This window comes from Triturus cristatus, chromosome 9 (genome assembly GCF_964204655.1).
Source record: "Triturus cristatus chromosome 9, aTriCri1.1, whole genome shotgun sequence".
Taxonomy (NCBI): domain Eukaryota; kingdom Metazoa; phylum Chordata; class Amphibia; order Caudata; family Salamandridae; genus Triturus; species Triturus cristatus.
The window spans coordinates 2,089,079-2,114,932 of record NC_140592.1 but is presented as its reverse complement, the minus strand read 5'-3'; the positions used below and the strand labels follow the sequence as shown (position 1 = coordinate 2,114,932).

At 48.8% G+C, this 25,854-nt stretch overlaps 1 protein-coding gene across 1 annotated transcript in view; it reads left to right on the top strand.

The window, feature by feature from the left end:
- The window catches only part of LOC146797218 (uncharacterized), a 445,928-nt gene extending 422,830 nt beyond the window's left edge, over positions 1-23,098 (top strand). Inside the window, exon 16 of the mRNA XM_085624170.1 lies at positions 20,759-23,098. Within this exon, the coding sequence (XP_085480296.1) occupies positions 20,759-21,525 (767 nt within the window). The 3' untranslated portion in view covers positions 21,526-23,098. The remainder of the gene's footprint in view (positions 1-20,758) is intronic.
- Positions 23,099-25,854: the final 2,756 nt, after the last annotated feature.

The following is a 25,854-nucleotide window of genomic DNA, read 5'->3' as shown; positions in this document are numbered from 1 at the left end:
TGATAGTTCCCCATGCATGACTTCAAATTCGTCCCCTTCAGGAATGCTTGGCACATAAGTGGAATCAGTCTCGGTCAATTGTCAGATCTAGTGTTGGTAGTCAGCCCCACTCATCACTCTCTGCAGTGGTTGAATCCACAGAATTTATCCAAAGGGCAGTCCTTCATCGACCCGGTTCCACAGACACTGCTAAGAACAGACGCATCACTCACTGGTTGGGGAGCTCATCTCCAAACTCACAATGTACAAGGTTTGTGGAGTCAAAAGCAACTTCATGTAAATCATCTAGAGCTGCTAGCAGTGTTTCTAGCGCTCAAAGCCTTCCAGACTCACCATACAGGCAAAGCTGTCCTAGTCCGCACCAACAACATGACAGCCATGTATAACATACAGAAACAGGGGGTACACACTTTCTCAAGCTGTCGCGCCTTGCACAAGCCAGTTCAAGGTGGGCCGTGGACCGTGCATCAAAATAAAATTCTCCTGGCGGATCATCTCCCAGGAGTAAACAATGAAATGGCAGACCTGCTCAGCACAATTGATTCACGAGAGGGAACTTCACCCTAATGTTTTCCTGCCATTCTTTCATATGTGGGGCTTTCCTCAGTTAGATCTGTTTGCCACACACCAAAATGCAAAATGCCCAAGCTTCGCCTCCAGGTATCCACACTCATTGTCCAAAGGAAATGCACTATGAATGAACTGGTCAGGGATATTTTCCTATGCTTTTCTGCCTCTCTCACTCATTCCAATAGGAGTTCAGAAGCTCAGACAAACATCCCTTACACTGATCCTAGTAGCTCCCACATGGGCCCGTCCACCTTTGTTCACTACCCTGTTGGAGCTCTCAGTAGTTCCCCATCAAAGCCGTTCATAAATCTGAACTGCAATTCCTCACTTAGAAAGTGGCTTTTCTCATTGCTATTACATCACTGAGGAGAGTCAGTGAGCTTCAGGCACTAACCATAGAAGAATCAATTTTCCAACTCCACAAAGACAAACCGGTTCTTTGCACTAACCCTAAGTCCCCACCTAAAGTATTATCTCCCTTTCACATCAATCAATCTGTTGAGTTACCTGTGTTCTTTCCTCAGCCAGATTCAGTAGCAGAATTAGCTCTACACACTTTAGATGTTAAAAGAGCGTTCTTATATTACACAGAGAGAACAAAACCATTTCGTAAAACAAAACAACTCTTTTTGGCTTTTGCTCCACCACACAAAGGCAATCCTATATCTAAATCAGGTATTGCTCGGTGGATTGTCAAATGTATTCAAACATGTTATGTTAAAGCAAAAAGATCTTCACCAATACACCCTAGAGCGCATTCCATCCGCAAACTAGGGGCTACTATGGCTTTCTTAGGAAATATCCCCATAGCTGACATCTGTTAAGCTGCAACATGGCCTACACCGCACACATTCACCAAGCACTATTGTGTCGATGTGTCAGCAAGCTAATGTAGGGCAGGCAGTACTTAAAACACTCTTTCACACTACCGCAACAGCTACAGGTTAACCACTGCTTTGGTAGAATACTGCTGTATAGTCTATGCAAAGCATGTGATCTACAGCTCACATGCCTCGAACGTATAATGTTACTTACCTAGTAAGCATGTGTTCTTTGCATGTAGAGCTGTAGATTCACATGCGCCCACCTACCTCCCTGGGTACCTATACCTTTTGCAGTTCTACATACTTACATACATATGCATGGACATCCCTATTCTACTCTTACAAACTCCATTCTCACCCTCAGCGGAAAAACAATCTAACAATGGAGTCGAAGCCCACGCACACTATCACCGAAAGGAGGAGTTACCTACCTCATGACTGGAAAGACTTTGAAGAAAAACAACTTTCAAACAACCGGACCCAATACTAGATAGCAGGAGTATGCAAAGCATGTGAATATACAGCTCTACATGCCAAGAACAGATGCTCACTGGGTAAGTAACATTATATATATATATATATATATATATATGTGTGTATGTATATATATATATATATATATATATATATATATATATACACTGAAAAAACCATAGGTTTCATGCACGTTAAAGTTAGGAATTGGCATTTAAAAAACCTTAGAAATTCACTAAAAAAACAGGTTTGTCATCAGTGATGTAATATGTGACGTCATCAGCAGTGCATTGCGGGGGCGCGAGTTATAGTTAGCTGAACTAACTATAATGGGGGAATTTCTAGGTTTTTGTACGAGGGAAATGTCCAGCTAACTATAACGCCCCTAAAATGTATATCTGAGTTGTACATGTATCAGTAACTACATATGTGAAACGCAAAGGGGAGGGGGGCACTCATTTGTTTCCCTATCTTGTTGATTGGCTTATCAAGAGTACACGCAGGCAGCAGTGCCCTGCCCACACCCAAGCCTCCATTTCACTTCTCTACAGCTTGGGATTCACCATGAATGCCTCCAAATCCCATCTTCAGATCCAGACCTTCCTAGGGTCCTTTCAGAATGCAATCACCACCAAAGTCTACAACTAAACCCTTTTTCAGATCTTAGCAGCTCTTTGTTGTCTTTGCTAAATCATAGTATCAAGGCAGTCCTGTGTCAAAGGCAGGCAAAGCCAGGTGGTTCGTCAAGTTCATCCAGATGTGCTACCTGAAAGCCGAAAGAATCCTGTGCTCCCCCACCGAAGGCACATTTCACACATTTAATAGGGGGCATTGTGGCTTTCCTTTTAAATATCCATCTAGCTGACAATTGTAAGGCAACTACATAGTCCACTCCACATCTTTACCAAACACTATTGTGTCACACTAGCAGGCCAACAAGCTTGGGTTTGCCAAATCATCCTAAGGACTTTGTTTTCAAACATCTGCACCATCCACTGGCTGCACACACCTTAGGGGAGTACTGCTGTACAGTCTGTGCAGGGCTGGTGCATCTACAGCCACACATGCTACAGATGGAATATTTTACAGATACTGTAAGCATCTGTTCGTAGCGTGTAGTGCGGTAGATTAAAATACGCCCACCTGCCTCTCTGGAAGCCAGTGGCTGTTACAGATTTTTTTCACACTTAACTCTCAATCATTTATCCATAATTTTATGCATGGTCCCCATACTGTTCTACTTACTGCTTCATTAGTATGCTAACCAGAAGTGCAAAACAAATATAACAATGGAGCTGGTGTCCGTGTGCATTTCAATATAAGGGAGGCGTCTCCATACCTCATGACTCGAAGTACTTCCTCGGAGAAACACAAGTTGCAAAGGTCCAAGCCCAACAAGATGGCAGGAGTATACAGAGCATGTGAATCTACAGTCCTAGACGCTATGAACAGATGCTTACAGGGTAAGCAACATATTATTTCTGCATGTGTTCATTTGGTCTGTGTTCGAGTCATGTGTGACTGTACATACTCCTGCCATCTAGTATTGGGCCCAGATGTGTGCAAGTTGTTTTTTCTCAAAGAATTCCTTTGAGTCACGAGGTAGTGTGACTCCTCTTGCTGGTAATTTGTTGTGTCATCTACTTCCATTGTTAGATTGTTTACTTGAGGCCTTAGGGTTGGGACGTGTGCTCTCGTGCTCTGGTTCGACACTGTTGTGGTGCTCTGTTCAGTCTACATGGTTCCTCCCCTCCATCGGTATTGTTACTGAAAATGTTTTCCGTTTCTTGCTCATCTCAGGTCGACAGCTCAAGCTTCATGGGGCAACTTTCGGGTCAACTTCCTCTCACATGGCCTTGCCCTTTGGAGCCTCCTTACGTCTCCTGTCTGCATCTCGCCACCATGTCTCGATGGTAATGGAACAGGTGCCATTTCGTCACTGTCATTGCTACCATGTGAAATACCCTCAGACTGTCCTCCTTCAGGTCTGCAATTTGTGTCTATCTCCCAAACATGAGTTTTCCTGGAAGGCCTGCTGCATCTTCCGTTCCAAGAATACCCTTCGTGGGTGTCAGGCTTGATGTCCTTAGATGTCGCATAGGGGCAGAGACAGCACACCAGATCTCTTCGACTCAGAGGACCTTAAGGGGGAACATCGCCAACGACCTTTGGCGATAGATGAGGGGACCTTCTCTGCCGCTGACAGCTCCGGCTCAGATTTGGAGATTAAAGACTTGCCTCTGGCACAGCCTGTTGTAAGTACAGACTTTCCTCCCTTTTGAAACAGCTCGCTCTTTGAGCATAAGGATTGTCCTGCCGCCCTGGAGCCTCCAAAACAGGCTGCTGGGCCACCACTGCCTTTGGGCCATGGTCAGTATTGACCACCACCTTCGAATGTAAAGCTCGTTAGTAGGCTAACTCCCTGGCTACTGGTAATGCCCCTCCACCAGACAAGGAGAGTAAACTCATCGATGCAGTGGGCAAAAGGGCGCCTGCACAATCTGCCAACCGCTGGTGGATTGCCAGTTCTGTCATACTCCTCTCTAGGTGGGACCATGCCCACTGGGATGAGGTGGAGGAGCTCCTCCAACATCTCTTAGTGGAGCATAGAAATTGCGGTTACAATATCATTGCTGAGGGAAAGCAAATCTCTAATACCACCATACACTATGTCCTAGATACAGCGGACATTGCTGCAAGGGAAATTGTAACGCCCTGAACGTCTCAGGATCGTTTAACAGACACGATAATGAGAACGCAACCACTTGTGAAGGTTTAGTTATTTTAATGAAGGCAAAAATAACACAAGGAATAAACAAAGGTTATAGTCACTGGAATCCTCCAGGCTAAGTACGTTACCAGCCCACAGCACGGATGGTCCTAACCGTCCTCTGCATATACGCCGATCCCGGCGTATGCCAATAGAGGGCAGAAATGAAATGGCCGACAATGACAAACGGTAGGCTGTGAGGGGCACGAAGAGTGTTGGGGAGAATCGAGGAGTCAGGGAAACACCCAGCCGGGGTCTCTACCTGAAGGGAGCAGCCGCTCAACCTCTTCCTCAGACTGCACCGGGACGCGGAGTCACCTCCTGGTGATGCGTCACCGATACCCCAATCACAAGCAAAGAAGACTGAACCGAGAGCAGCCGCTCGATCGATCCTGTGGACTTCCGAGTCTGTAACGCGGCAAACACCTCCTGGTGTGCGTTACAGCTGGCAGTCCCTGTATCTCTGGTCGGGCTGGGAGTTACGACTCCAACCAGCAAAAGCGCCACTGCGCTTTGACTCAGCCGAGTCAAAAAGCGAAGCTCAATGGTTATCCGGTAGAGCTTCCGGGTCCTTCACAGGTGACGATGGGGCAAGACACGGCCCAGGGAGTAACGACTCGACCTACCTCCGTTCTTGCCTTACTGGAACACCACTCCGGAACACTGCTCTTCACTAAGCAGGTACGTCGGTTGTAAACACAATATCCGACAGCGTTGTACCTCCCGGTTCCTCCCTTTTATAGGGCGTTGTTTTCCTTGAGTTATGTAACAGCTCTCCTGTTTACATAAGGGCGTGTTTTCCTTGAGTTATGTAACAGCTCTCTTGTTTTACATAAGGGCGTGTTTTCCTTGAGTTATGTAACAGCTCTCCTGTTTTACATAAGGGCGTGTTTTCCTTGAGTTATGTAACAGCTCTCCTGTTTACATAACCTCTCAACCGCTAAGCATCCTGGGAGATGTAGTCCGTTTTCGCTGGTTACCGTTTTCCTCCCCTCGCATGACAGGAATTCTTGACAGTACATCCTCCCTCTCAGCGGCTCCCCACGGGTCCAGCGTTGGCAGGAAAACGCCGATGGAACAAGGAGACCAAGCGCGGAGCATGAACCCCTTCAGCCGGTTCCCATGACTGCTCCTCCGGGCCATAGCCTTTCCACGCAACCAGGTACCACAGCTTCCCCCTGCGCCATTGGGACGCCCGTATGCCCGACACTTCATACTCCACCTCCGACTCCACGCATACCGGCCTAGGTGTCCCAGACGGCTTGGAGGGTGCTGGTTTGAGCAATGATACATGAAAGACAGGGTGTATCCGCAATGACTGGGGCAAGCACACCTTCACGTTCACGGGACCCATACACTTGGTAATTCGATAGGGGCCCATGTACTTGGGATGGAACACACTGTTCTTTCGAAACCTCATGTTTCTTGTGGATATCCAGACGTAGTCTCCAGTGCGGTACAGTGGCCCGGGCCTTCTCTTCCTGTCTGCCGCAGCCTTCTATCTTCTCTTGGCCTCTATTAGGACAGCCCTTGAGCGCGTCAACGTGTCTTTTATGTGTGCCACCCTGTCCGCTGTGGCGGGAATCCTGTCCTCTCTGAACGGATGTAGAAATGGCAAGAACCTGGGATGTTGGCCATAGTTGCTATAGAACGGAGATGACTGTGTGGAGCTGTGAGTGGCGTTGTTATAGGCGATCTCTGCAACCCATAGCAAGTCGACCCATTCTTCCCTGCCCTGGTCCACAAAACATCGCAGATACTGTTTGAGCGTTTGGTTCAGGTGCTCGGTTTGGCCGTCCGTTTGAGGGTGGTAGCTGGTGGACAGGGCGGTCTTAACATGCAGTGCAGTGCACCAAGTCTTCCAGAATTGCGCAGTAAACTGCGACCCCCGGTCCGACACGATCACCCCAGGTAATCCATGCAGTCGTACCACATTCTTTAGGAGTAGTGACGCCAATTCCCCGGCCGTAGGGACTCTCTTGCAGGGAATGAAGTGCCCCATTTTCGTCAAGTAATCCACCACCACCAGTATTGCCGTCATCCCCTGGTCTACCGGTAGGCCCACCACGAAGTCCAGTGATATGCTATCCCATGGTCTATCCGGGGTCGGAAGTGGATGTAAGAGCCCTTGGGTTCGGCCATGGTCGGCCTTCATGGTAGCACACGTAGGACACTCCTGTCCCCACCTCCTGACATCCACTCTCATGGTTGGCCACCAGAAATGCCGTCCCATGCTAGCCACCGTTTTTTCAAAGCCCAAATGACCTGCGCATGGAGAGTCATGGCACCAGATGAATGCTTGTTTCCTTAGCCTAGGCGTGGGTATCAATAGGCACCTGCCCTTCAGGAGTATCCCGTCCTTCAGCTGCCATTCTCTGTGACTGAGGAGCCACCTCCGCCATGCGAATGACCTGATCCCTCTCTTTATTCCCCTCAGGAAAGTATCCGGTTGGATAACCCCCAATACCATCCTCGGGGAAATGATGGAATGCTCGGTCGCAGGCAATGGTTCCTTAACTGCAGATTGACGGGACAGGGCGTCCGCCTTCCGGTTTTCCGTCCCCGGCCGATATGTGATGCGGAAGTTGAACCCCGCAAAGAAGATCATCCACCGCAGCTGTCTGGGAGAAAGGTGTCTTGTGGCCGTCATGAACTGTAGGTTCCGATGGTCCGTGTACACCGATACCACATGTCTTGCCCCCATCAACCAATGCCTCCATTCGGTGAAGGCGTCCTTGATTGCGAGAAGCTCCTTCTCCGCAATATGGTAGTTACGTTCGGCGTCGTTGAGTTTGCGGGACATGTACGCAACGGGATGAAGCACCCCTGTGTCGTGGTTGCGTTGGGACAAGATAGCCCCCAGCGCCACATCCGATGCGTCCGCTTCCACTACGTAGGGGAGATCCGGATCGGGGTGAGCCAACACCGGTGCCTTACCAAAGGCGCTTTTCAGGGCCTCAAAGGCTTTGTTCGCTTCAGGGGACCAGACAAACTCCTTGGACTTCCTCAGTAGCTGTGTGATTGGGGCCACCAATCCTGAAAATCCATCTATACACCGCCTGTAAAAGTTGGCGAAGCCAATGAAACTTTGGACGTCCTTCACGCTTTGGGGCACCGGCCATTCTTTCACCGCCTTGATCTTTCGTTCTGCCATCTCCTGTCCCTCTGGACTCAGCATCACTCCGAGGAATTCCACGGATGTGACGTGGAAGTCACACTTGCTGAGTTTACAAAACAGCATGTTTTCCCTCAGCTTTTGGAGCACGGCTTTGACGTGGTGTACGTGCTCCTCCACACTGGACGAATAGATGAGGATGTCGTCGATATATACGACCACGTAGATATCCAACTCCTCTCTGAATACCTCATTCAAAAAGTACTGAAAGGCTGCCGGGGCGTTGCACAGACCGAACGGCATGACGAGGTACTCAAAAAGGCCGAACCTGGTCTTAAAGGCGGTCTTCCACTCGTCTCCGTCCCTCATGCGCACCAGATGGTATGCCCCTTTCAAATCCAACTTGGTGTAGATACGAGCTTTCTTGACCTGTTCCAGGAGTACACTGATGAGAGGCAAGGGGTACCGATTCTTTACGGTTATCGCATTCAATGCCCTAAAGTCCACACAGGCTCTCAGCTCCCCATTAGCCTTCGGGATGAAGAAGAGTGGCGAGGTGGCCGGAGACTTGGACGGGCGGATGAATCCTAGCTTGAGGAGTTTATCCAGGTACCCCCGGAGATGCACGTTTTCAGGCTCCGTCAGGGCATACAGCCGGCCGCTGGGAACGCTGGCCCCTGGCACCAGGACTATCTGGCAGTCAAACTGTCTATGTGGTGGTAGCACTTCCGCCTTCACCGCATCAAATACATCCTCAAAACTGTGATAAGCCTGGGGGAGAGCCACATCTTTTTCTACCGCTGTAGCCACCGTCTGACTCCCGCTCTCATCTGCGTCAAGGGATTCCGTTCCTATTCCACAATGCAGGATGCAATACGGTGACATCAGTTCGATGCGATGTGTTGGCCAATCCACAGAGGGGTTGTGTTTCTGTAGCCACGGCAATCCCAATATGACGCCATATTGGGGCGCTCGGATGATGTTAAAATCGATTTGTTCCAAATGGTTCCTCCCACATCTCATCGGAAGGACCCCCGTGTGCTGCCCGATGGGCCCCGTCACCAATCGCCTTCCGTCTACAGCATAGACGTCTTCGGGTACAGTTTTGGGAAGAAGCACTAGCCCTAGCCTGCATGCCTCGTTGTGGTCCATAAACATGCCAGTGGCCCCTGAATCCACCATGGCCACAACGGGTATCCACTGGTCATGCACTCCCACGTGCACCGTGAGAAACAGGTGTCGTTGTCCCTTAGTGACCGAGTTGGAAAGTGAAGGGATGGATGAGTGACTCCGAGATGCCCCTTCTTTGGTCTGGGAGTCCTCTAGTTTTCCGCCGGTACGTCCACCACGGCTGTTACCGACCGGTTGGCCCGATAACGTGACGTCTTCGGTTTGGCAGGGCATTCACGTACGTAGTGGCCTTTTTTGCCACAATATAGGCACAATCCTTGTTTACGGCGTGACTCTTTCTCCGTGGCTGTGAGGCTCGCTCGTATTGCGCCGATGTCCATGGGTTCTCCCTTGGATGCGGTGGAAGTTTCAGGACTTCCCACTGTCACATAGGATGGAAGGGATTTTCCTTTTCTCCCATGATCCCCCTTTCTTTCACTTAGCCTATGGTCCAGCCGTAATACCAGGTTGATAAGGCCCTCACATGTCTTGGGTTGTGGGTCAATATGAGCCACGGCGTCCTTGAGCTCATCGCACAGCCCGTGATGGAAGAGCGCCGTCTGTTTAGCAACAGGCCACTTGGTTTCCGCAACCAGCCTTCGGAACGCGTTGAGATACTGCACCTGGTCGTTGGATCCCTGTCTCAACTCAAGCATTTCACGGTCCGCCGTGTACGAGTCAGCCCTTCTGTCGAAGACCTTCAGGAATTCCTCGCGAAAAGCACCCCAATCACATAAGATGGGGTCGTCCCTGCTCACCAGAGGTACGGCCCATTGTGCCGCGTTTCCAGCCAAATAGGATATAAGGAAAGCCACACGAGCCTGACTCGTGGGGAACGCCCTTGGTTTGCACGATAGATGTAGCGCCACTTGTGTGAGGAATACCTGCACTGTGTTAGGATCCCCACTGTACCTCTCTGGTGTTGCCAAGGGGACGGCTACCGGCATTTCCACTACTACCGCAGGGGTCTGGTTCGTGAGGGAGGTGCTGGGCGTGAGCGGGTCCAATTGGATAGCATCCAGTCTGGCTTTTACATCGGCTGTTTCTTGCCTGGAGGCAGCCAATTCAATTTGCACGGTCGCTAAAGCAGCCAGCACATCATCAAGTGTTGCCATGTCTGTTATCGACCGGGAGACAGTTAGTGTTATTAAGTTCGGATATTTTGTAACGCCCTGAACGTCTCAGGATCGTTTAACAGACACGATAATGAGAACGCAACCACTTGTGAAGGTTTAGTTATTTTAATGAAGGCAAAAATAACACAAGGAATAAACAAAGGTTAAAGTCACTGGAATCCTCCAGGCTAAGTACGTTACCAGCCCACAGCACGGATGGTCCTAACCGTCCTCTGCATATACGCCGATCCCGGCGTATGCCAACAGAGGGCAGAAATGAAATGGCCGACAATGCCAATCGGTAGGCTGTGAGGGGCATGAAGAGTGTTGGGGAGAATCGAGGAGTCAGGGAAACACCCAGCCGGGGTCTCTACCTGAAGGGAGCAGCCGCTCAACCTCTTCCTCAGACTGCACCGGGACGCGGAGTCACCTCCTGGTGATGCGTCACCGATACCCCAATCACAAGCAAAGAAGACTGAACCGAGAGCAGCCGCCGATCGATCCTGTGGACTTCCGAGTCTGTAACGCGGCAAACACCTCCTGGTGTGCGTTACAGCTGGCAGTCCCTGTATCTCTGGTCGGGCTGGGAGTTACGACTCCAACCAGCAAAAGCGCCACTGCGCTTTGACTCAGCCGAGTCAAAAAGCGAAGCTCAATGGTTATCCGGTAGAGCTTCCGGGTCCTTCACAGGTGACGATGGGGCAAGACACGGCCCAGGGAGTAACGACTCGACCTACCTCCGTTCTTGCCTTACTGGAGCACCACTCCGGAACACTGCTCTTCACTTATCAGGTACGTCGGTTGTAAACACAATATCCGACAGCGTTGTACCTCCCGGTTCCTCCCTTTATAGGGCGTTGTTTTCCTTGAGTTATGTAACAGCTCTCCTGTTTACATAAGGGCGTGTTTTCCTTGAGTTATGTAACAGCTCTCTTGTTTTACATAAGGGCGTGTTTTCCTTGAGTTATGTAACAGCTCTCCTGTTTTACATAAGGGCGTGTTTTCCTTGAGTTATGTAACAGCTCTCCTGTTTACATAACCTCTCAACCGCTAAGCATCCTGGGAGATGTAGTCCGTTTTCGCTGGTTACCGTTTTCCTCCCCTCGCATGACAGGAATTCTTGACAGAAATCAACTCCAGTGTCCTGTGCAGGCATGCCTGGCATCACATCTGTCTTTAAGCCGGAAGTCCAGCAAACTTTACTCAGCCTGCCTTTAAATGGTCCACATCTTTTCGGCCCACAAGTTGGACAGATGCTAGAAAAAAATCAAAAAGGAGACGCCAATGGCTATGGGTGCCCTTCAAATCCCAGCTAATCGTGGCTCCTTTTGCCGCACTCCCTTTCGTGGAAGCTCGAAGTCTGCCTCCACGACCTACTACCATCCGCAGGCCCAGCAGTCCTCTCCTAGGGGTTACTTCAGAGGTTCCTACTGGGATACCAAATCCAGAAGTCATGTAAGAGTGGCTCTCCTAAAGAAGCTTTCTGATGGATACATCTGCCAGTGGATTCCTCACCTTGTGAATATCCCCTGCGCCAGCAACATTCAGAAACTTTTGTAGCAGTCCACGCCGATGAGGTCGAAGAAGACGTCACAGAGACACGGCTCCGCTCGCGACTCTGCTGACGTCACCGGCTCCATAAGAAGACCTCGTCGGCGTGATGACGTCAGTTCCCTTTTTTCTGCGCCGTCGACGCCAACGGATTTCGCGAATCGCTGTTGGTAGCTTCACTGATACTTTGTGTTTTTCTCTGTTTTCTCTTTCGAGAAATATGTCGGCTAGGAAGTCGGGCTTCAAGCCCTGTCGAGAATGTGGCAAACATATGTTCATTACTGATCCACATGAAGACTGTGTTTGGTGTCTCTCTTCCGACCATGATGTGGATGACTGTTCTTGTTGCCGCAAGATGAGCTCTAAGGCTCTTAAAGAAAGGGAGGCGAAGCTTTTCATCGCCAAGATGAAGAAGGTAAAGAGAGGAAGGGGAAAGTCAAGATCGAGGTCGAGGTCGACGTCCAAATCGACTTCGGGGCATGCTTCGAGAGGTAAGAAGCATAAGAAGAAGAGGAGACATTCTTCAGGGCATCACTCCGATAAGAGTTCGGCTCCGAAGACGAAGTTGCCGGCTCGACGTCGGAAGGAGTCCGTGTCACCTTCTCCAGTCCCGGCCTCACCTCCAGCTCCTTCGTCTCCTGTGGCTTCGCTGGTCCCAGCTTCATCTCCGGTTCCGGTGGTATCCCCGTCTCCGGCTTCATCTCTGGCTCCGTATTCGTCTCCGGCCCCGGTTGAGGATCTTCCAGTCCCGGGTGAGCCTGCGATGCCGTTGATTCCACCATCCGTGCCGGCAGGCCCGAGTCCGGTGATGCCTGACCAGTACCCTGCTTTCACTGGACCAGGTCAGGACCCCTCGCATTATTTGAATGCGATGTATGGGGTGTTTTCGAGGGCCATGTATACCACTGGTGCACCTGCGGGTCCGATTGGTCCGATGGCTTTTAACTTGGGAGTGCCGCAGGTCTATCCTCAGGCCCCATTCATGCCGTTCTTTCAAGCGGCGCCGTCGTGGAATCTACCGGCGCCGAGGACGTCGACTCCGCTTCCCACTTCACCGGCGCCGGCTCGACCTCGTTCGACGCCGGTTGCTCCTGTGGATCCACGCTCGAAGCCGCTGCCGGCGCCGTTGGATTCGAACACGGCGCCGCCGACGCCGCTGGTGGTATTTGTTGGAAGAAGCTGAGCCTGAAGAGGGGGAGTTGATTGAGTCTGATGATGTTTATGAGGAGCTAAAGGACGCAAGTGGTCTGGATTTGTCTCCTGAGTGGGAGATCACTCCTCCATCTGATGAGCCCTCAAAGGATGCAGCACCGTATCATGCGGTTATTAGAAAGGCTGCGGAACTGCTTGATCTCCAGTTGCCATCCACAGAGTTTAAGTCAAATATTCTGACTGAGGTGTTACATTCTCCTACGGCAGTGTCGGAGCCTTTGCTTCCTTTCAATGAGGCTATAATTGAGCCTGTGCTGGAGGTCTGGCGTAAGCCTTTTTCAGCTCCTGCGGTTTCAAAGACTGTTGACAGGAGATATAGAGCGGCTCCAGGGGACCCTGACTTTTTATCTTCTCATCCTTCGCCTGAGAGCCTGGTGATTCAGGTGGCTTGTTCGGGGGAAGTCTAAGGGGGCTTTTCCTCAGGTGCCTGGTGACAGGGAGGCATAAAAGCAGGATCAATCGGCCAAGAAGGTCTTTTCATCGGCCAGCATGGCTCTTAAGTCTACAAATGCAACTTGCCTCTTGGGACGATATGTGCATGCGCTTATGGATTCGGCTAAGAAGCTGGCGCCTAAACTGTCTGATGTGGATAGGGCTGGATTCAATGAAATCTTGTCAGATGCCCAGGCGGCTGCACGTTAGGTGATCCAGAGTGGGCTGGACACGGCGGATTCGGTGGCGAGGGTCATGAGATCTTCTGTCGCCACCAGAAGGAGTGCATGGTTAAGGTCGTCGGAGTTTTCACAGGATGTGCAGTCAACTCTTTTGGACCTGCCATTTGATGGATCTGGCCTGTTTGGCAAGAAGGCAGATGCTGCTCTGGAGCGGTTCAAAGAAAGCAAGGCGACGGCTAAGTCCCTGGGCCTGCAGACTCAGTCGAGGTTTTTTTTTAAAAAGATATAGAGGGTTCGGTAGGACATCCTTTCGATCCTATAGACAGACCCAGCAGCAGCAAGGTTCCTCGTCTAGAGGTTTCAGGGGGAGAATCAGGGGTTGCACACATGGCCGTCGGCTCTCCTCCTCTTCTTCCTCCTCCTCAGCCCCTCCTACCACCGCAAAGCAGCCCTAGATTCGCCATTCCGGATCATGTTGGTCCTGTGGGGGGCCGGCTTGCCCATTTTCTACAAGATTGGGAATCTATAACTACGGATCTCTGGGTTCTAGATCTTGTAAAAATGGGTACGCCCTTCCCTTTCGGGAATTCCCTCCAAACTACCCTCCTTGTCAAGGGGTTTGCTCGGGGGGCCACCGTCTTCTCCTGCAGGAGGAAGTCCTGAAGTTACTACAGAAAGTTGCGATAGAGGTGGTTCCAGAGCAGGAGAGGGGTCAGGGATGCTACTCCCGGTATTTTCTGATTCCGAAAAAGGACGGCAGATTGCGTCCGATACTGGACCTCAGAATACTGAACTTTTACCTGAAACAGGAGAAGTTCAAGATGCTCACCCTTGCGCAGGTTCTTCAAGCGCTGAATCAGGAGGACTGGATGGTGTCGCTCGACTTGCAGGATGCGTATTTTCACATCCCCATCCTGAAGTCGCACAGGAAGTATCTCCGGTTTACGGTAGGGTCGCAACATTATCAGTTTGCGGTCTTCCCGTTTGGTCTTACTTCGGCACCTCGAGTCTTCAGGAAGGTGATGGCAGTGGTGGCAGCCCATCTCAGAAGGTCGGGGGTCTCGGTTTTCCCTTATTTAGACGACTGGCTGATCAAGGCGGAGTCGCCGGAGAAGGTGCTACGTCATCTGCAGGATACAACTCAGCTCTTGTACAAATTGGGTTTTTTGATAAATGTGCCCAAATCTCACCTGGTGCCCTCTCAGCGCAACCTGTTCATAGGTGCGGTACTGGACACTACTGTGTGTCGAGCATTCCCTCCTCCTCAAAGGATTCTCGACATACAGGAAATTATTCCTTTATTTTACAACGGAGCGGTCGTTCCAGTTCTGAAGGTCCTTCGCCTGCTCGGTCTGTTCGCCTCCTGCATCCTGTTGGTCAACCATGCACGCTGGCACATGAGGGCGCTCCAGTGGTGTCTCCGCAAGCAGTGGTATCAGCACAAGGGAGATCTCAGGGAGTCTGTGAGGATCTCCAGAGAAGCTGCAGCGGATCTATCTTGGTGGAGCGTGGAGGGCAATCTGTCCCAAGGAAAGCCCTTCCATCTATCTCCATCGGTGGCCACGGTGATAACGGATGCATCCACCTTAGGGTGGGGTGCTCATCTGGGGGATCTGGAGATCAAGGGTCTTTGGTCTCCAGAGGAAAGGTTGCTTCACATCAACCTTCTGGAGTTACGAGCGATACGTTTGGCGCTCAAGGCCTTCCCCCCCTTCCCTTCGTGGTCAGTCTGTTCAAGTCCTGACGGACAACACGACCGCGATGTGGTATATAAACAAACGGGAGGGGTGGGGTCTCTTTGTCTCTGCAGAGAGGCCCTGCGTCTATGGTCCTGGGCTCAGGACCATCAGATTTGTCCAATGGCAAATCATCTGGCCGGGGTTCTGAACGTAGGTGCGGACAGTCTCAGTCGGCAGTTCTCCGCCGACTACGAGTGGAGGCTCCATCCGGAGGTGGTTCGTCGCGTCTTTCGGACGTGGGGGACTCCTCGGGTGGACCTGTTCGCCACTCACGAGAATGCTCACTGCCCGTCATTCTGCAGTCTCCAGTATCCGATGCAGGGAGCGTTGGGGGATGCGTTTCAGTTGAGTTGGGGCTCACAACTACTTTACGCGTTTCCTCCCATACCCTTGATTCCTCGGGTTCTGAGGAAGATTCGCCAAGACCGGGCCCAAGTCATATTGATCGCCCCGGATTGGCCAAGAAGGGTGTGGTATACAGATCTTCTCCACCTCTCCTCGTGACCTCCGCTCCGTCTCCCTCTGAGGGCAGACCTCCTCTAGCAGTCGGAGGGGCAGGTTCTACACCCCCACCTCCAGAGCTTACACCTTCATGCCTGGAGATTGAACGGGGCAATCTGAATTCTTTCTCTCTCCCGCCGGATGTGGTGGATGTTATTTTATCGGCCAGGCGACTCTCCACCAAATCTATATACTCATATAGGTGGTCTAAATTTGTGCTTTGGTGCGGAGAGAGGTCCATTGATCCCTTGAAGGCTCGTTTGTCTAACATTCTACAGTTTGCCCTTTCACTTGCTCAGCAAGGCTTTGCTGTGGCTACTGTGAAAGGATACTTATCGGCTTTGTCGGCTTTCCTTTGTTTGCCGGATCAGCCGTCATTATTCAAGTCACCTATTGTTCTTCGTTTTATAAAGGGCCTTACAAACAAGTTTCCTCCAACTCCCTTTATTACGCCTCAATGGGACTTAAACCTTGTATTTACTTATCTTATGGGTTCTCCCTTCGAGCCCTTACACAAATGTCCCTTGAGGCTGTTGTCCTTTAAGACGGTATTTCTTATTGCAATCACCTCGGCAAGGAGGGTAAGTGAGCTTCAAGCTCTTAGTTCAAAACCCCCATTCTTGACTGTGCATGCTGAGCGAATGGTACTCAGGACCAGGGCTGCGTTTTTGCCTAAGGTGGTAACTCCTTTCCATCTGGGGCAATCCATTACCCTCCCTACTTTTTATCCTCCCCTCACCCTTCCAAGGAGGAGGAGAGACTTCACCGTTTGGACCCTAAGAGGGCGGTGAGCTTTTACCTGGACAGAACAAAGGACATCAGAGTTGATGACCAGCTCTTCGTGGGCTTTGCTGGCTGCAGGAAAGGTCGAGCGGTGCACAAGCGCACCCTTTCCAGGTGGATTGTCTTGTGCATCAAGATTTGCTACTCCCTGGCTGGTAAGGAACCTCCAGAGGGTTTGAGGGCTCATTCCACTAGAGCAAAGTCTTCCACGTCTGCTTTGTCTAGGGGTGTTCCTGTGGAGGACATTTGTAGGGCGGCAACTTGGGCCTCCCTCCACACCTTCGCAAAACATTATTGCTTGGACACTGAGGTGAGGAGGGATGGACATTTAGCGCGATCCGTCCTTCAGGACTTTCTGGTATAGAAGGGTGGACACCCTCCTCCGGGAGTGGGGACTGCTGTGGAATCTATTCAAAAGGTGAGGAATCCACTGGCAGATGTATCCATCAGAAGAACAAGTTACTTACCTTCGGTAGCGCTTTTTCTGGTGGATACAGTATCTGCCTGTGGATTCCTCACTGACCCACCCGCCTCCCCGTTGTCCATCCTTCTATACCTGTAATTCTATGCCTGTAATTCTATTGATGGTGTTTCAAATGTGTTTATTACTGTCAACGGCATTATGTTATTTCTTGTGCTTTGCTATTTATTTTCCACTCTGTGTGTGTTGATCTGCATATTGTGTACTGTGTATACTGTGTATATATATTGCTGTCAGTCCGTCCGTGTGCCTCGAAGGCACGGAAAAAAGGGGCGGAACTGACGTCATCACGCCGACGAGGTCTTCTTATGGAGCCGGTGACGTCAGCGGAGTCGCGAGCGGAGCCGTGTCTCTGTGACGTCGTCTTTGACCTCATCGGCGTGGACTGCTACAAAAGTTTCCGAATGTTGCTGGTGCAGGGGATATTCACAAGGTGAGGAATCCACTGGCAGATACTGTATCCACCAGAAAAAGCGTTACCGAAGGTAAGTAACTTGTTCGTCAGCACCACAAAACCCTGACGTAATCTGTCCTCCGCCCTGACCACATAACACCAACAACTGTCGGGGGCTGCCTCCAAAGGTTCTTTCCCGCTTAGCGGGACATCTCCTGAGACCAGAGGGTGTTGGATACTATCCAACATGGTTATATTTTGGAGCTCACTTTCACACTTCCCAACATTCCAGCTTGCAAACACAAACCCGCTCCACAACACCAAAGTCTACTCAGGAAAGAGGTCCAAACTCTCCTTCACAAAAGGGCCATAGAACCTGTCCCCTATCATCAACAGGGTGTGGGAGCATACTTTCTGAACTTCCTAATCCCCAAAAAGGGCAGGACCCTCAGACCGATTCTGGACTTTGGGCCCGAAAAACTATACATTCAGTCAGTGCACTCACACATGGTTACTCCCCAGAATATAATCCTGCTACTACAACAATGTGACTTCATGGCCGCTCTCGAACTGAAGGGTGCTCCATTCCACCCTGTGCATTACAAATACAAAGTGCTCCCCTTTGGAGTCACCACTGCACCCAGGTTTTACTATCAACGCCTCAAAATCCCACGCCAACCCTACCTGGGGGCAGTCCTCAACTGGGAGGTTGGCATGGCCTATCCATAGGCTGCCAGGATACAGTCTTTTCAGTCACTCATTCCGCTTTTTAAACCAGACGGTCAAGCCATGGTCAGGGCAGTCATGTGCTCCTCGGCATAATGTCCTCCTGTATTGCCATAGTACCCTGTGCCAGATTACATACGTGTCCATTGCACCAGTGGTCTCAAGAGGAGTGTCATTGCGACGATCTAGTGTTGATCGGCCGTCACACTTGTCGCTCTCTGCACTGCAGTGGTGGCACACCAACAACTTGTTGCAGGGATTGCCTTTTCTCGGCCTAGTTCTGCAGAGAACCATTAAAACGGACTCCGCCCTTACAGGATGGGTTGCACACTTACAAGATCTAACTATCCAATGTCAGTGGGAACCCAGCCACCAAGGTCTCCACATCAATTACCTTGCCTTGAAAGCTTGCCTTCCCCACCTGATTGACGAAGTAGTCCTCATCAAGACGGACAAATGACAGCCATGTATTCTCTTCAAAAACAAGGGTGCACATAATCTCCCCAGCTTTCTCACCTGGCCCAGATCATTTGTCGGGGGGCTTTTGGACACAAGATCCATCTGTTAGCGGAGTACCTCTAGGGAGTGGACAACCACTTTGCCGACCTCCTCAACAGGATGCGTCAACAAGTGGGAACTCCACCCACAAGTCCTCCTCCAGTACTTACGCCAATGGGGCTTCCCAGAGATAGACCCATTTGCCACGGCAGAAAGCACCAAATGCCCAAGCTTTTCCTCCAGGTTTCCACACCCATAGTCCAGGGGCAATGACTAAGGGTGAGTTGGTCAGGGATATTTGCCTATGCTTTTCCTCCTCTTCCACTACTCCCTTTTGTTTTTTAGAGGCTTTAGCAGACATCTCTCGCACTTATTTTGGTGGCATCTATCTGGGCTTGTCCAACCTAGTTCACAACTCTACTCAGATGCTCGGTAGTTCCACACTTGAGGCTTTCCAACAGGCAGGACCTTCGCACGTAGAACCATGGAGAAATCAGGCACCAAAAATCCTAGGTCTCTCAATCTTGCGATCTGGCTCTCGAGGTCCTAGAGTTTGGGTACCCTAATCTTCATCCTGAATGTATGTGCATACCACCTGTGCTTGTTATGCTATCAAGTGAAAGAGATTCACATAATAATGTCACTCTAACCACATTGACCCTGTATCAGTCAAAGTGCAGGATACTGTCTGCTACCTACTCCACTTAAAGTTGTTGGGTTTGAACTTCACTTCTACATGGCTGCACCTAGCTGCTGTGCCCCCCTACATCAGATCAGACAACACATTTCACTCTTCAGAATGTGGGTCACCTAGGCTTTCATGAGGTGTCTTAAGAGGGTCATTCCTCCTCTGGTTCCACACGCCCCCACTTGGCACCTCAACATTGCCTTTACAAGACGGCGGGATCCCCCATTCCAGCGTCCTTCAGTTTCAGTCTTGGAAGGTGGCAGTTTTGGTTGCTATCATTTCACTAAGGCGTGTCATTGAGCTTCAGGTCTTTATTCCAAGTCCACAGGGATAGGGTTGTCCTGCGCACCAACCACAAATTCCTCCCCAGTGGAGGTCTCTCAGTTCCACCATAACCAATCCATTGAACTCCCTGTTTTTTTTCCCCTCAACTTGATTTGGTTGCGTAACGGCCTCTCCATACTTTGAATGTCAAGTAAGCCCTCATGTGCTACATTGACAAGACTAAACCTTTAAGAAACACACAACAGCTCTTTGTTGCTTTCTCCAAACTCCATAAAGGGATGGCCCTATCCAAATCGGGCATTGCAAGATGAATAGTAAAGGGCATCTAAACATGCTATGCTAAGAGTACGGCCCATTCCTCCGTTGCAGTAATCATTCTTTCTTTTTGCATTGACATCTCTCTGTTCATCACTGTTTTTGCAGTGTATCCTCACCCGCTGTGCAGTAAAACAGTCTAACATGGAGTCAACGACCATGCTCGTTACCAGTAAGTAAGTGAGTGGAGGAGTCACACTACCTCATGACTCAAAAGGCTTCTTCAGTTAAAAAAAACTTGCACACATCTGGGCCCAACACTAGAGGCAGCAGTATGCACAGCATGTGAATCTAAAGCAGTACATGCCAAGAACAGATGTTTACTGGGTTAGTAAAAATTTTCTTTTTAAGTTCCCGATAGCTTTGTGTTCGCTTATGTTCTATAGTGAACTGTACTTTTGTCTCCGCCTACCTTCATCACATCTGACCTTTCAGAGCACGTTTGGCAAGTACAGTCTGTATTAGGCATTGTAAGTGACTGCTTTTTCTTCCTCGTTATCTCCGTCTCTTCATTATGTAGCATCCTTTTGCTCTTTGAAAGCAGGAGCAGTGATCAGCTCATTGCTTCAGAAGGGCACATTATTTGAAAGTGTTGGGAGTGGTTATTATTATCTTTTAAATTAGAAATACCAACTTTTGGAGATAAATGGTACACATTTCTTAAAAGGACAGTCTCTCCTAAGAAGTAATGGGGGTAGTTGCACCTCTGACTCTAGAAAGGCTTTGCAGGAGGATTGGTATTAGTGAAGGATGACTTATCTATGGCTATGCCTCAAGGTACCTTCCTTCGCTGTGATCAAACAATCTAGGCACATTAGGCAAAGTTGTGTCTCGTTTTACCTGCAACTCCTGTGACAGACCACAGATAATATTGTCTTTGTAATAAAGGGAATTATGTAAATACTCCTAATTGTGTACTTCTTAATTTAACAGATAATGAAGATTTAAGGAGAGAAAAGATCGCAGGAGAATCTTTAGAATGTATTAATACGGCAACACCATTGAAACCTTTAATTAGGAAGGACAAACTGACTGGCCCCCTGAACTCTGAAACCAGTGCAAACTCTGGACACCAAACCTGGTCCGAAATGAATTGGGGACTTGAACAAGTAAACAATACCCATTGTGAACAGGTTGCAAGTAGTCCAACATATCTTGGGTCACAAGAGAAAATTCCCCAAGTAGCGGTGTCCGGTGAGTGTACCGAAAGTGAGAGTCCTTTGGGAAATACAGTGTTTTATTCGAATCAGCAGGACGGTCAGCTAAACTGGACATGGTATACATGTACCGAATGTGGGAAAGGCTTCAGAAAGAACACAAATCTAAAATTACACATGAGAACACATACCGGAGAGAAGCCGTACCAGTGCCTTGAATGTAAGAAGTGCTTCAGTATGAAAAGCTCTCTCAATCGGCATCTGAGAACACACACGGGAGATCGACCATATAAGTGCAGTGAGTGTGATAAAAGCTTCAACGTAAAATCAAACCTAACTATGCATTTTAGAATCCATACAGGAGAGAGACCATACCAGTGTACGGATTGTGACCAAGCCTTCCTTAGAAAAGATAATCTTATTTTGCATCAGAGAACACACACTGGAAAAAGACCTTATGAATGTTTTGCATGTGGGAAACGCTTCAGTATGAAAGGAACCCTTAATAAACACCAGTCGACGCATGTATTTAAGGAAGCTTGAAAGGAACCCCTCCTCTGCTTCTTAAACTACAGATAACTACACTTTACTGCCCTAGCTAAGAATGGGATTCAGTCTTGTCATTGCATTTCTCAAAAACCGACTTTACCACTTCTTGCCATTTAGTCATCATGGCTTAGAGTTTTCCATGAGGTGTCTTTTACTTGCATAATAACTAAATATAAAGAGCCATCAATTAATTTCTTCACTATTTCTATTTCCTGTCTTGCCTCCAGTCATATGATTGTAGGGCAAACTAAACCTTTGTGTGGTTCTTGTGGAACATAACCGCAATCGGTACTTATTCCACACCACGTATGTCAGACTCCTGAATCCAGGTGCTATCTCTCTCCTTAAAGGCATCAGAAGCCTGTGGATAGTTCTCCCTTAATTTATCTCTTTTTGGTTATTTATGAAACTGTGTCCACTTGGTTATTCTTCCATATCCTTTCTCTAAGGACTCTTTATTAACTCAAGGTAAAATATTTAATTACTCTAGATCTAATTAAGTGCAATTCGCAAACCTTACCCTAAACGTGTGTGTAAGGCCATTTTACATTTGCAATTTTGAAAGTAGGTCTAGGCAAAATTTAAATAATGCTGGGGTAATTCACGTAAATTCAGAAATGTCACTTTAAACTTGCTACTCAGAATTATATGTGTGTGTGTTTTGTTTAGAGTTTTCTATAGCGCACTAGACCCGAGACATAGGGTATCCGAGCGCTTTACATAGCACCAGTTTTACTAGGAAGAACAGAAACTGAGTGACTGTTTTTGATTTTTCACACTGTTCGTCAAAAAATTTACGCAAAAACACTTTTCACACTAAAACAGGAGGTGAAATGACAAATTTGCATTTTGTGTAATTACAAATAATTTTTTGTAATTTTGCCAAAATTTCATGTAATTTCAGGAAAGCAAATATGCATGCTTAACACACCGTAGTTAAGAGTATAAGAATGCAAGTGCATCCTGCGTGGCGAGGTTTAAAAATGTTGCAGCAGTTAAAAAGGGTGGTTTGGACCCAAAACCAACCGAGTTAAATCATTTTCCACTTAAAAGAAGCGCTGGTTTAGTAGAGGATGAAATACAGAGAATCCACTTTTATGTTGAGAGCACAGTTTTAAAAACAGCACAGCTAGAAGTATTTAGTACATAAAAACAATGTATTAATATTGTTTAAATAAAACATTTGATATTTTTATTTGAAAAAGATGTCTGTGCCTTGTATAGTTGAAACTCTTCAGAATGACCCTAAAATCAAGATCCCTATCCTGCTCAAGAGCCAGAACTTCAAATAATGATCCAGAGTCAAGACCGAGATCCCTCTGAGTCTTCAGGGCCATCCCGATCAAGAGCCAGCACTTCGGATAATGATCCAGCGTTGAGACCGAGATCACTCTGAGTCTTTAGGGCCATCTGTTGGCTACAGATCCTGAGAGCACATGACAAATTTGACCAACGTTGTAAACAAAGAGGCAATTTTGGTATTAAATATAATGCAATATGTGTCACCATAATATATTTCCTCAATACTTGTCTAGGCACAGTTAATCATGGAATCATCACCGGTTACCGACTTTACAGGGCCTGGGCACTGATGAACATCGCCGTTGAATATGGTTGCTCCAGCACTTTGCTCACTTCACCTCAGGCCTTGTGGCTAAAATGGCATCTATGGTTAGCCCTTCCCCTGCTGGGGCTCATCTGTCCTCCCCCCGCTAACATATTCAAATAGAAGGAATATTCTCCTTTGTAGAATTTCAAAAACTATGACGGTGGTGATTGCTAGCATGACTGAGCACATATTACACTGTAAAAATAACTGAAATGTGAGTGAACTCTGCTGTACCTATCCTTGTGGATTGTGGGAGGGTTGATGCAGCGTGTGTGCGTGAACCACATCCTCTGAGAGATTTGTATTGTACTCTTTATTTTGTGTTTTTCTATTGTGCTGATTCTTGGTGTGTTAAGCGATGACACAAAGGCTGGAATACATGGAAGCATTGCTCACTTCCACAAGGAGTATGGAAGGTATCCCCCCAATCAGATGAGGGTCCCAGTTACTACAGACGTCCGTCTTTCACATCCAGTGGTCACCAGCCTTCCCTGTGCCTACTTTGAGGTTCTTTGCAGCCTGTTGGCCATGTCATCATTTAAGTGATGCTGCCTTAGAACCTATGGCTGTTTATCCTGAACCTTTCCCTTCCCTCAGCAGTCAAACTCTGATCTAATACTAGTCCCCTGTAACCTTCAAGAACATTGGAAAGTCTCCGGGACCTTCCATCACTCCTTCCACAAACACTTTGCAGAGTATTTTGATAGGATACAAACGGGCCAAATGAAGCATTGTAGAGCACAATGTGAACATGGATCTTTCTCAGACACAACTGCAGATTCCTCCTCTTGTGACTATCCCCAGGTGCCAGGCTGGATCTGGAAAGGTTTATGTAGCAATTCCCTTGGCATCAGTAGATTACGTTATGCGACTCCAGTCTATACTCTGGCCACTATATCTGCACCACATATGTGTGCTGATGTCTGTTCCCTTCTTTCCGCATCTTCTGACATGGATTCAGAGGGCCACGATCCTGTCAACTTGAAAGAATGTATTTTTCCCCTCACATGTCCCCACGAAAGACTAGACTGCAGGGTTCAAACTGTGCATGGAGTGTCATTGCCAAATGTTGGTGTTGGGCACCAACGGTGCCTGCCTCAGGTGTCTCAGCTCCAAGGATGATTTGACCTCATGCACTTAATGCGTGAAAATTAACTCAAAGACCATCCCGACTGCAAAGCCAAATTTGCAGTCACAGAACTCCATTGGGAGTTGAAAAAGGTCTGGTCCTGGTCAAAGGGAGCGGACATGCTCTAATTCCCTTGGTCGATCTCACAACCACTTATTTTCGATGTCCAGAAGTTTAGGTGAGTCAAAGGAGTCCAAAAAGCACAAGACATCCAAATATGACTCCCTTATCCCACCACTCCCTCAATTTGGAGGCGCACGACGTCTCAGGTACATCCAGGTCCTTGAGTTATTACCCCATTTCAAAAATGATTCCGATCTTGCTCCCGACACACCCGCCTTCCCTTGTCAATTGGTGACAACACAACTGCTTTGTGAGCGGAAAACGATTTTTGATACAATGTATTTTTTGTACCCACCGGATCCCTCTGGACACCTTCGGGTCTTATGTGTCAGAAACGGCCGCCAGTCGGGCTACTGCCAGTGGATTCGTCCCTGACACTGTCTGTGCCGCTCGACCTGAGGCTGGCCCTATCTTCGAACACTGCTGCACTGAATCCCGCCTCGACGCAAGTTTCAGCACCGCCACCTTCAGTCTTAGTCCCCTCGCCAGAAGCAGACCGATAGTTTAGTAGAATATGTAACACATCTATGTACCCCTTCAAGGTTGCAATCAATTTGTCACTACCCCAACTCTGATCCTGAAACCACCTACCATCAAGACTATTATGATATTGCTGATGACAAGACCCCATATGATGATGAAAATCTTTTCTTGGATTTACAAAGTGTCATTGGCCTGGATACCTCTCCAGACATTGGCCTGTCCTCTTTATAACCTACCACAGTTACAGAGGAACCTGCCTCCTTTGCTACCGTGATCAGGAAGGCAGCAGAAGTCTTGGACTTCACTTTGCCATCTATAGAGGGCAAAACTAATGTCCTGACTGAGGTCATTCACCCAGAACAAACAAACCAAGAACATCTCCTTCCTTTCAACAAGGCTCTTTTCGGTGTAATGATGGGCGCCTTTGCAAAGCAAGGAAAATGCTTCCTAGTCAAAAGGCAGGTTGCAAGGCAGCACAGGCCTGCCCCCAGGGATCGGGGTTCTTGCAACATCCTGTTCTAGGGAGCCCGGTGGTGCAGGAGTCCACAAGCAATCTTAACACAAATGCGTCTCCAACCACCCTGCCAGGCAGAGTCAAAGCGCATGGAAACCGTTGCTAAGAGTTTGTTTTAATCTGTCAGCTTTGTTGTTAGGTCAGTCAACATCCGCGTTCTCATGGGGAGGTACTCCCATGCGGCATGCGTTGTGGGGCACAATGGCAGACATCTTCCCTGCTGTCCCGAATGATATCCGGCCATCCCCACAACATCTAATACAATTTGAGTAGGACACAGGGAAGTACTCCAGCCTCTCTGGCCTGGATTCTACCGATTGTGGGTAGAGCAGTCGGGACGACGCATGGAATCGCTTCACTGGTTTCTCAAAGGATGTCCAGCAATCCTTAATGGACATGCACTTTGATGGTTCTAGAGCTTTTGGGGTGAAGGTGGATTTGGCCCTGGAAAGATTTACGGCGAGC